Source organism: Budorcas taxicolor, chromosome 11, assembly GCF_023091745.1.
Source record: "Budorcas taxicolor isolate Tak-1 chromosome 11, Takin1.1, whole genome shotgun sequence".
Lineage (NCBI taxonomy): Eukaryota > Metazoa > Chordata > Mammalia > Artiodactyla > Bovidae > Budorcas > Budorcas taxicolor.
In genome coordinates this window covers 97,436,362-97,448,421 of record NC_068920.1, presented here as the reverse complement: position 1 = coordinate 97,448,421, position 12,060 = coordinate 97,436,362, and the positions used below count along the sequence as shown (strand labels likewise).

The following is a 12,060-nucleotide window of genomic DNA, read 5'->3' as shown; positions in this document are numbered from 1 at the left end:
TTTTTCTAGATTAAGATATTGTAACGATAGAATTTTATTTTAAAAATTAGCTTATATTTTCACTGGGGGAAAAAAAGCATTGGTTTAAAAACAAACACTTGGTAACAGAAAGGTTTTCCCTTGCCCCCTTGTTTAATTATACTGCTGGGAAATTCTTATTCCTTAATCCTCATTCCCTCGAGATAACCACTATTTACAATTTAATGTCTTCCCATATTATTTTTTATTTTTTCCCCTGTATGTCACTATCACATGTATAATTTTACATACGCTATTTTTGCAACTTGCTTTTTTTCAAGTATAATAAATAAGATGTAAGACAGTTAATCTTAGATAAATAATCTTAGTTTTGATGTTAATTTATTCTTTTTTGGCCACCCTGCTGCGTGTGGGAATCTCAGTTCCTGTGACTAGGCACTGAACCTGAGCCAGGCAGTGAAAGCCTGGATTCCTAACCACAGGGCAACCAGGGAACTCCTGATGTTAAGGAAGGCATTCTTGTAACAAGTAATCATGGGGATGGGGAGGGTGGAACCTCTGGCCTGACTAAAGCTACCTCAATATATTTAAAAAAAGAAAAACTTTAAGATGAGATAGTTTTTCAATAGTTCAGGTAGTCACCAAACCGAGTGCTAGATATATCTTCCCACTTTTAATGCTTCTTATAATTACAAGTAAGAAAAACAGCTTTCAGAAATAAATACTCTGAACTTTAGCCCAGTTAGTTTTTATCAAAGTTTAGTATTATGGGATCATGTCCTGTGTTCTTCACAAATGTGAGAAAGTCTTCAGGGCTCAATCCCATGGTTGCAGTATTGGTCATTGGATGAAAGTACACCTTTTCATGTCCACCTTCCAAAAAGGCAGAATCCAGAACAAACTTCACATCTCCATCATCACAGAAGAGTGCCAACGGGGTGGCACAACCTTGGCCAACTTTCAGTTTTTCTAGCATGGCTGCTTCATCGGCAAACCGCAGGTTTCCACTCCCAACACCTAACTGCTTGGCGAGATCATTTAAATTAATTTGTCTATCATGAAGAACTGTCACCAGCCAATAGCCTTTTTTCTTTTTGTCCTTAAGAAATAAGTTCTTACTGTGTGCTCCTTTCAAATGCTGGATATGAGGCATCATTTCTTCAACTGTAAACACCTGTAAAATACCACATGAGAACTTTTAAAATAACATGCATGTACACTGCAAACGTACAGTTATATATACATTGCTTGCTGGGTCTAAACAGCGTGGTTAGGGAGTACTCGGTGTCCAGGATATCACTGGTAGCAACCGATTCCCAGCCTATTATCAAATAATTATATCTCATCTCGGACCTCAAGTAGTTTCTCTTTGGCCAGTTCTCCATTGCAATATGCTGGCTAAACCTTCACATTTCTAAAATGCTATTTTTGTTTTTCCTTTAGACTTTTAGTCGAGTTTATAGCAGCCCTCACAACACTGTAAATCAACTATACTCCAATAAAAAGGGGCGGGGGGGGGGGGAGTTTATAGCAGCCCAGACTCCTATTCCTTGGCATTCCATCCAGATCATAATACAACCTCTACTCTATAAAATATAACTACAGAGAGGGAGTGAGGGCAGGAAATGAGAGCCTGGACTAGTATAAAAAGAACATCAGAAACGCTGGCAATATGCACAGTAAAAAGGGAGAGAGTATCGAGGCAAAAGAGTCAAAGAAAATAGTTTTGATGAATTTCTCTACCCTTTGAAGACTATCACCGTATCTAGCTAGTTATCAGGAGCTGTTACTCAAGAGTTAGGCAAAAACTGTCCTCCCAACAGTCAGGTTATATACTGGCTACGTGAGGTACTTGCAAAAACAAAAAGTCTCCATCAATCAACTGAATCGTTAAAAAAAACACCAAACTCTAACCCTGGTGTCCCGCATGCATCATAGCCACTGCAGAAACGTTTTACTGCTTGGCAACTTACATACCCAGGCCAGTTTGAGATGCACAAGTTCTCAATATGTTGCGCTAGTTCCCAAAATTAAAAAAAATCGCTCCAAAAGGAAAACAGGTTTTTTCATAATAACAGCAGAGTCCCAAGTGGAAATGCACTCGATGGTGCATTCAGATCCCTCTCTACTCTGGATTCCGGGAAATGCCTTAGGAACAGACTTTACAGTGACCCCCCGGGACGTCTAGTCTCAGCGGCTTCGCCTCGCAGACGCTGCAGTAGAGCCCACTTCCTCCCGGGGTGGTCCTGGGGGAGCGTCTCACCTCCGGGTGCTCCACGACCTCTGTGCGGATGGCCAGGGCGGCGAGCCGCTGCTCCAGCGCCGCCCGCAACTCGGCGCCTGCCATGTTGTCCTCGTGGCGGCGGCGAGAGACGCGGAACTGGGCGTGGCTTCCCGCGGACCGCCCACTGCAGGCCGAGGCGGAAGTTCCTGGAGGGACAGGGGCGGTGCTGGAAGTCCAGCGCCCGCGTTTTCTGGAGGCGAGGTTGTACCGTGTTCGCTCGACATCTACCGTTTGTTCCTGAGGTTCGTCCGAGTCCGCAAGGACATCCTTCCCCTGACATGCAGTGTCCTTAACCCGCGTCCCGCAAGAGGGAGGCGCCTGCGTTCTCACAGCCCACTCCATACCCGCCGCAGGTTCCCTATACCCAGCTTGTCTTCCATTTAAATAGATTTAAACCTAACAACTCAACTTAAGGAATGTTGAGGGAGTGATTCATTGTATGTGGTCTCGGGTTTACCCAGGAAGCAGACTGAGGCAGTCTCCTTATCCCTTCTGCCCTTGGAATGTACATACTACCCACTGTTCTGAGCTAGGTGCTACTTGAAGGATGCAGCCTTGAGAGAGTAATGTGTCATTGAAACCTGGACTTTTTAGGTAAGTGAGGCCCCTTTCGCCCCTTAAGGCCTCTAGATAAATTCTTAAGATGCTGGCAAGTGGATGCCCAAGACAAACCACCAATATAAGTTCCTTCGAATATTATTAAAACTGCCACCTATCAATGAGGAATGCCCTGCCTCTTCAGTCTTTCCTTGCCCTTCTGGGGTGGAGGGTGGGGTTTCTGGGTGTGTGTGTGCGCGCAGTGGTTTCACCTGGGGAACTTCCTAAGGTTGTGGACCAACAAGCAGAGAAAGAGCCAGAATCTCTATCCTTTTGACTACCTTTTTCAGAGGCATTTTTTCCTGCCTCTTGGTGGAGTGTTTTCCACTATCCTGCAAAACCCTCACTCCCCACCTTGAATGAGGCCTGAAATTCCACTAGAGTTTCATTTATGAGTTTAGATTAAGCTTCCAATTGTTACCAAAACTGTTGCCCCAGAATCATACCCCTACCCCTCTCTTGAATGGAAACCAGTTGCTCTTATCTGAAGTTTTGGGAGGGAGCTGCAAAGCAAAAACCAGGGACTGGTTAGATCCAATTAGGCACTAGATGGTTGAAGATTTAACTTCCAGTAGACCTAGAGCCTCATTATATAGTCAGTGCATGCTAAATGATACACCCATAAGTGCAGTGACAGTTGACAGTTGCCATGACAACAACCAGAAAAGGGTTCAGTTCAGTTCAGTCGCTCAGTGGTGTCCGACTCTTTGTTACGCCATGAATCGCAGCACACCAGGCCTCCCTGTCCATCACCAACTCCCGGAGCTCACTCAAACTCACATCCATTGAGTCAGTGATGCCATCCAGCCGTCTCATCCTCTGTCGTCCCCTTCTCCTCCTGCCCCTAATCCCTCCCAGCATCAGAGTCTTTTCCAATGAGTCAACTCTTCTCATGAGGTGGCCAAAGTACTGGAGTTTCAGCTTTAGCATCATTCCTTCCAAAGAAATCCCAGGGCTGATCTCCTCTAGAAAAGGGTTACAAAGACCGAAAAAGAGAGTTATATCAGTGCCAGGTCCAAACCACACTGCTCTTCTCAGGTAAGTCATGAATATTCCTCTCACTCTTTCCAATTCCCTCCCTTCTATCTCCACCCTCCTATATAAATAGTGTCTCCCCTTGAATTAGGTTGATTTGTACACAAGATTCTCCATTCTTTAGCCATTGAATAAAGCTTGTGCTGTTCCAGTCTTAGCATAGGATTTATTATTGGCTGTACAAATCTGTTCAGGAAAAGAACCTTCCTGACTGGGACAAGGGTTCATGGCTAGGGCTAGAACCCCAGCACAAGCCAAGTAGACCAATTCAGTAATAGAATCTGAGCTAAATCATAGCTATTCCTAGGGACATTTAACTCTAGTAGGAATATATTTAGGTCATCTCTGGGGTGCAAATGGAAGGCCTGGCGAAGAATGCTCTTAAGAAGATACTGCAAAGTTCAGTTGTCTTGTCATATGCACAGGTCTGAATCCATGAATTCAACCAACAACAGATGGAAAAAAAAAAAAATTCTAGTAAGTTCCAAATGCCAAAACTTGAGTTTCCCACACACTAGCAATTGTTTACATAGTTACAGTGTATTAGATATTATTTAGAGATTATTTAAAGTATACAGGAGGATGTGTATAGGTCATATGCAAAATTGCACCATTTTATATAAGGAACTTAAGCATCTACAAATTTTGGCGTCTGTGGAGGATCCCTGGAACTAACACCCCTTGGATACCAAAGGTGGACTATATTTGAGTCCTCCCCCACAGGACAGCCTCAGAGGCAGCTGTGAAAGAGAAAATCAGAGCCAACTTCATAATTCACCCAGAATTAGCCTTGGACAGTGCAATTTTAAAAGGTCTCAGTTTAACCAACCTCTTAAAATTATTATGCCATGTCTTCCTTCAAACAGTCCATCCAGTTCTTTGATGCTTGATTATGGAATCAACAGGCATCTGCCCGTGGCCACCTAAATTCAGATCAACAGCAAAAGAAATGTACCACATTAAAGAGTATTTAGAAAACTTAGATAAGGGGAAAGGGACCACTCAGAACATTTTTTCTATGTTTATTATTTTATTTCCCCATTTGTGAGTTAGTTTCATTTCTGTCTTGGCTCATTTAGCTATGGAGTGAATGTTAATGGCTTTCACATTGGTTTATGTGAGCTCTTTAAATAATCAAGTTGTGTGTCTTTCATTTGTCCTATATACTCCAAATATCATATATACTTTTTCCATTAAAGAGGAGGTTTCCCCCCCCACACCATATACCTTTCAGAGATCATAGTTCCCCAACCAAGGATCAAACTGGGGCACCTGGCAGTGAAAGCCCAGACTCCTAACCACAGGACTGCCAGGGAATTCACAAGAGGGGATTTTTTTTTTTTAGTTTGGTTTTACCTACAGATGTTACTTATTTTTGTGTAACCAAATGTGTGTTTTTTTTTTAAGTTAATCTGATCTAGGTATAGAAAGCTAACCTCTAGCAATAGAATATGCAATCTTTTTTTTTTTTTCTTAGAAATACTCAACTCATTAATATTTAAATTTTACTTTGGTATATAAGATATGGTGAGGCTTATTTTTTTCACTACGCTCTCAGAATAAAAATGGAAAGCATCAGAATACCAAGGACCACATATATGAAGATGTGGCATATCCCAAATTATTGTCCTTAAATATTTGAAGACTTTCAAGAACACCCAAATTCAATCATGGAGACCTGAGCATTGAAAGAAGGGGAAAAAGAAGAATTGAAATCTAAGAAGAATTGTAGCTAAGAAATGTAAATCACAAGCCAGAATGACTATCATCAAAAAATCCACAAACAATAAATGCTAGAGGGGATGTGACCAGGAGAGAAGCTTCCAGCACTATTGGTGGGAATGTAAATTGGTACAGCCACTACGGAGCACAATATGGAGGTTTCTTAAAAAACTAAAAACAGAGCTACCATATGACCGTGCAGTCCCACTCGTGGGCGCATATCTGGAGAAAAACATGATCCAAAAAGATACATGTACCCCAATGTTCATTGCAGCACTGTTTGCAGTAACCAAGAAATGGAAGCAATGTAAATGTCCACTGATGGAGAAATGGATAAAGAAGATGTATATACATAAAATGGAATATTACTCAGCTGTTAAAAAGAATGAAATAATGCCATATTGCAGCAACATGGATGGACATCAGTTCAGTTCAGTCGCTCAGTCGTGTCTAACTCTTTGGGACCCCATGAACTGCAGCACTCCAGGCCTCCCTGTCCATCACCAACTCCCAGAATCCACCCAAACCCATATCCATTGAGTCGGTGATGCCATCCAACCATCTCATCCTCTGTCATCCCCTTCTCCTGCCCTCAATCTTTCCCAGCATCGGGGTCTTTTCAAATGAGTCAGCTCTTCACATCAGGTGGCCAAAGTATTGGAGTTTCAGCTTTAGCATCACTCCTTCCAAAGAACACCCAGGACTGATCTTTAGGATGGACTGGTTGGATCTCCTTGCAGTCCAAGGGACTCCCAAGAGTCTTCTCCAACACCACAGTTCAAAAGCATCAATTCTTCGGCACTCAGCTTTCTTTATAGTCCAACTCTCACATCCATACATGATGACTTCAAAAACCATAGCCTTGACTAGACGGACCTTTGTTGACAAAGTAATATCTCTGCTTTTGAATATGCTATCTAGGTTGGTCATAACTTTCCTTCCAAGGAGTAAGCGTCTTTTAATTTCATGGCTGCAATCACCATCTGCAGTGATTTTGGAGCCCCAAAAAATAAAGTCAGCCACTGTTTCCCCATCTATTTGCCATGAAGTAATGGGACCAGGTGCCATGATCTTCGTTTTCTGAATGTTGAGCTTTAAGCCAGCTTTTTCACTCTCCTCTTTCACTTTCATCAAGAGGCTCTTTAGTTCTTCTTCACTTTCTGCCATAAGGGTGGTGTCATCTACATATCTCAGGTTATTGATATTTCTACTGGCAATCTTGATTCCAACTTGTGCTTCCTCCAGCCCAGCATTTCTCATGATGTACTCTGCATATAAGTTAAATAAGCATGGTGACAATGTACAGCCTTGACGTACTCCTTTACCTATTTGGAACCAGTCTGTTGTTCCGTAGAGAGTATCATACTGAGTGGAGTAAGAGAAGAAAAAATATGACATCTATTATATGTGGAATCTAAAAAGGAAGGATACAAATGAACTTACAAAACAGAAACAGATTCACAGACCTTGACATCAAGCTTATGGTTGCCGGGGGAGAGCAGGGACAGTCAGGGAGTTTGGAATGAACATGTACACACTGCTATGTTTAAAATGGATAACCAACAAGGACCTATTGTATAGCACAGGAAACTCTGCTCAGTGTTGTGTGGCAGCCTAGATGAGAGGGGAGTTTGGGTGAGAATGGGTACATGTATATGTATGTCTGAGTCCCTTTACCATTCACCTGAAATTATCATAACATCGTTTGTTAATCGGCTATACCCCAATACAAATAAAGTTTTTTTAAAAAAAGAAATATGAGTCATGTACAAAAGTAAGGAAACAATTAACCAAGAATAAGGTCTGCATGACAGCTACAAAAGAGAAACACAAAGAGGAAAATTGATAATGCCATCCAGCACATTGTCTAGACAAGGAAGGTGTTCTGACCTGGAAATCTCTTTAGAAATGAACTGCCATCCATCAGTTATGCCAGGTGTGAAGCCCTCCCCCTGCCCCACTGACAATGCATCACAATTCAGTTTCTTAAATCCTTCTACTCTAACCACTTCCATAACTCTACCCCAAATTACCATCATCTCTCCTGGTCTACACTAATGTTCTCTTAATTGTATTCTGTGCTATGTGCTGTGCTTAGTCACTCAGTCATGTCTGACTTTTGGTAACCCCATGGGCTGCAACCCGGCAGGCTCCTCTGTTCATGAGGATTCCAGGCAAGAATACTGGAATGGGTTGCAACGCCCTTCTCCAGGGAATCTTCCCAACCCAGGGACTGAACCCAGGTCTTCTGCATTGCAGGCAGATTCTTTACTGTCTGAACCACCAGGGATACCATAATTACAGTCTACCTGTGGTGTGATGACCAGGTATCCTGCTCCAAACAAGTCTTACAACCAAAGATTTTTATTATAAAATGGAGCTAAATCTATGGTAAAAGAATCTTATATCACTGTTTAGAAACTATCCTAACCCAAGTTCATGCATATTTATTTATCAAACATACATGTCAGCATTGTATTAAATAGAAAAGAAATGCCATCCTTTGCATGGTCCCTTGTCCTTAAAGCAAATACAGTCTCAAATTTACATTGGAAATAACATGAGACATTAAATCAAAATTATCAACATGAACTTGAGCTAGACATCTAGTCACAGAACTTGAATATGAAATGTCATGATGCTGGGAGAGGGGTTTGTTTAGTTGCTAAGTCATGTCCAACTCTTTGTGACACTATGGAGTGTGGCCCGCCAGGCTCCTCTATTCATGGGATTTTCCAGGCAAGAATACTGGAGTGGGTTGCCATTTCCATCTCCAGGGGATCTTCCCAACCCAGGGATCAAACCCGTCTGCTGCATTGGCAGGCGGATTCTTTGCCACTGAGCCACCAGGGAAGCCCAGGAGAGGGTAGTATCTGATAAATGCAGGTGACTGAACTATTTTACGAAGGGGGAAAATTTATAAAGAAATCTTTTTAGGGAATTCCCTGGTGATCCAGTGGTTGGGACTCTGGGCTTTCACTGCTGGGGCCTTGGGTTTGATCCCTGGTTTGTGAGCTAAGATCCCACAAGTTGAGTGTCGCAACCAAAAATTTTTCAAATAAATTTTAATTTGCAAAGATAGTAGATAGTTCCTGACTGTCCTTCACTCAGTTTCCTCTAATGTTAATATTATTGTGATGTGTTTGTGATAATTAAGAAATTAACACTGGGGTATTAGAATCAACTAAACTACAGATTTTATTTAGATTTCACAAGTTTTTCCACTAGTATGCTTTTGTGTTCCTGGACTCTATACAGGACCCCACATTGTAGTCAGTCATTACGTTTCCTTATTCTTCAGATCTGTCATAGTTTCCTTGTCTTTCATTGTTTTTCATGACCTTGACAACTTTGAAGAATTCTGCTCAGGTATTTTGTAGAATGCTCTTTAATTTGGGTTGTCTGATGTTTCCCCCATGATTGTAGTAGGGTTGTGGGTTTTGGGGACAAATGTTAGAGATGTAGTGTCCTTATCACATCATTTCAGGGGGTATGTGATGTCGACATGACATTACTGATGTTTACCTTGATCAGTTGGTTAAGGTGGTGTCTGCCAGATTCTCTGTTAAGAAGGTACTATTTTTCCCTTTCCATATTCTGTTCTTTGGAAGGAAGTCATTAAGTCCAGTCCACACCCAAGGGATTGGAGGTGGGAACTAAGCTTTAACTCATAGTTGAAGTTAATAAACATGGAATTCTATAAGGAGGATTTCTCCCTATCCCTCATTTGTTATTTTGAGTTATAATCTAATACTCCATTATTTTGTTGTTCAGAAGTTTCCAGCTTAGACTTTTTCAGGTTGGTGCCTGTTTAACTGCCCTCATTCTATTTCCTTCCTCATTTCCTTCCTTCCTTGCTCCTTCCACTTTCTGTGTTTTGGTGTATTGCTTGAATGTTCCACATTAGTATGTATATCTTCGTGATCAGAAATGTATTGGTTATTTTCACTCTAACATTGGGGAGAATGGTATGACCATTACTTTGATGTTCTGCCACTCAATTTCTGCTTCTTAACTATTTGGCAAGGCAGAGAGAGCAAAGAATTTCTTACAGAAATTGCACTTCAGTGAGTGTGAAAGGTAAGTAAAATAGCAAACTGAAACGCACTTCAGTAGTTTTCAAGTGTGTTAGGTTCATTAAAAAGATTTTCTAGACAGACAGAGGTTTCCATTCAATCATTCATCAACACTGCCTACACATCTTTGTGGTGACACTGGGGAGACAAACAAAAAAAGAGATAGGGCATGAGTTAGGAGTCCACACTAGGGGGGATAGGGCATGAGTTAGGAGTCCACACTAGGGGGGATAGGGCATGAGTTAGGAGTCCACACTAGGGAGGGAGAAAGCAGATAACAGTAAGAAACTCTAATATACCTACATCATTAGCCTAGGGTAGTGTTAGACCTTGAGGACAGAAATAAAACAATACTTAAGACTTGAGAATAGTGGCGGTTGAGGTCAAGGTGACAAGCCAGAAGACAACGTCCCATCAAGGTGTGGAAATGTTCTGGGAGGAAGCTAATAATCACAACAGCAAACCCTTATGAACCAGCTACTTTATGAACCTTCCTGCTACTGCTATCTTACTAAGCAGCTACTATTATTACCATGGGGCTTCCCTCAGCTCAGTTAGTAAAAAAAATCTGCTTGCAATGCAGGAGACCCGAGTTTAACATCCAGGTCGGGAATATCCTTTGGAGAAGGAAATGGCAACCCACTCCAGTATTCTTGCTTGAGAATCCCGTGGACAGAGGAGCTTGGCAGACTACAGTCCATGGGGTTGCAAGAGTTGGACATCACTTAGGGATGAAACCACCACCATTACCAGGGCTTCCCTGGTGGCTTAGTCGGTAAAGAATCTTGTCTGCAATGCAGGAGACCCAGGTGCGATCCCTGGGTCAGAAAGATCCCTTAAAGAAGGGAATGGATGGCTACCCACTCCAGTATTACCATATTGCAAAGCTGCAGCACAGGGAGTTTACAAAAAGGTCCCTGAGTCACCGCTGGGAATGAACTGGGATTGGGGCCCACTCTAGCTTTACCACTTCAAATGCCACCCACAGGAAGCGACTTTTAAAAGAGAAAGCGCTCCTTCCTCATCACTAACTCTATCACCGCTTTCCCTTGCATTTCTCCCTTTTTGGAAGTATGTGTTTTAAGGACGTATTTCTCCCACATTTCCCCGTTTAACTTTGCCTTGAGCGTACGCATGGAGGACACTCACGGCCCCAGAATTGCAGTAATTTACTTTCTGGGGAGTAAAAGTGAAGTCGCTCAGTCGTGTCCGATCTTTGCGACTCCGTGGACTGTAGCCCACCAGGCTCCTCCGTCCGTGGGATTCTCTAGGCAAGAGTACTGGAGTGGGTTGCCATTTCCGTCTTCAGGGGAATCTTCCCGACCCAGGGATCGAACGCAGGTCTCCCACATTGCAGGCAGACGCTCTAACCTCTGAGCCACCAGGCAAGGGGAAGGGATTTGTAAAAGCGATTATTCATCCACGCACAGCAACACCGGTACGGCTTCGACAAACTTTACAGCTACTGTTCCGAAGTAGGGACTTCCGAATTCCGCGTAGAGCCGCTTCCGGCGGCAACGGAAGCCGGAGAGGGACCGTTTCAGGGACGGACTGGCTGATTGACTGTCCTGCAGGTCCGGAAGGTGATCTCCGCCCCCTTCAGAATCCCGAAGGCCTGGGTCCTAGGTAGGAGCTAGGTGAGGGGCCGAGGGGTGGGTCCCTTAGCCGGGTTGTACTGGGTGGCGTGTATTGTATTGTTTGGCCTAAAGTGTCAGCGGCACAGATGAGAAACATTGCGCATTCGGGAGCCTTTCCATGATGCACCTAATCCGTGCGTGACCCTGCTTTAGGTATGATGAAGGAGTTATCCAGCCGGAAGCAGAGGGCTGCTTCCTTTCCTTGAGCGCCCCGTCCCCCGCCTCCTCTGTATTCAAGGCTTATTGGGCTAGGGTTCCAGGTGAAGCTACCTTAGATCTGTCATTCTTGTATAGTGACTTCTTTTTACCTTGCACATAAAGTCCGAGGTTTTCAACTGTTTCATTCAGATGTTTGGACCAACGCAACTACATTATTTCCAACATCTTTTTTTTTTCAGGTTCCATAATAAGAATATCCTAGCGGCAAAGGAACACCGGAATTGGGAGTCAGAAAGCTTGGGTTCTAGTCCTGACTGTCAGTAACTAGCGGTATGACTTTGGAGAAGGCTTTTTGAGCTTTCTGGACTCCATTTTCCTTTTCTATAAAACGAGAGGCTTGGAATAAGTGGCAAGTTTTCCTTCCAGTTTGGGTATTTGGTTTATTGCCCACCCCCTCCTCCCCCCCGCCCCATGTGTTTTTCTAATATCTGCCTCAGTGAAATATCTGTGCTTTGGTTAATCTCCATGAAGGACCTTTCCTACCACTGCATTAACTCGTGTCCTTGTTAAA

At 43.0% G+C, this 12,060-nt stretch overlaps 1 protein-coding gene across 1 annotated transcript; it reads right to left on the bottom strand.

Moving 5' to 3' along the window:
• Positions 1-378: 378 nt before the first annotated feature.
• LOC128056663 (prolyl-tRNA synthetase associated domain-containing protein 1) lies at positions 379-2,332 on the bottom strand. Its single transcript, XM_052649470.1, has 2 exons — positions 2,243-2,332; positions 379-1,153 (listed from the first exon to the last, which is right to left on the bottom strand). Exons 1-2 carry the CDS (start codon positions 2,324-2,326, stop codon positions 722-724), a joined length of 516 nt encoding a protein of 171 aa, XP_052505430.1. The 5' UTR covers positions 2,327-2,332; the 3' UTR covers positions 379-721.
• Positions 2,333-12,060: the final 9,728 nt, after the last annotated feature.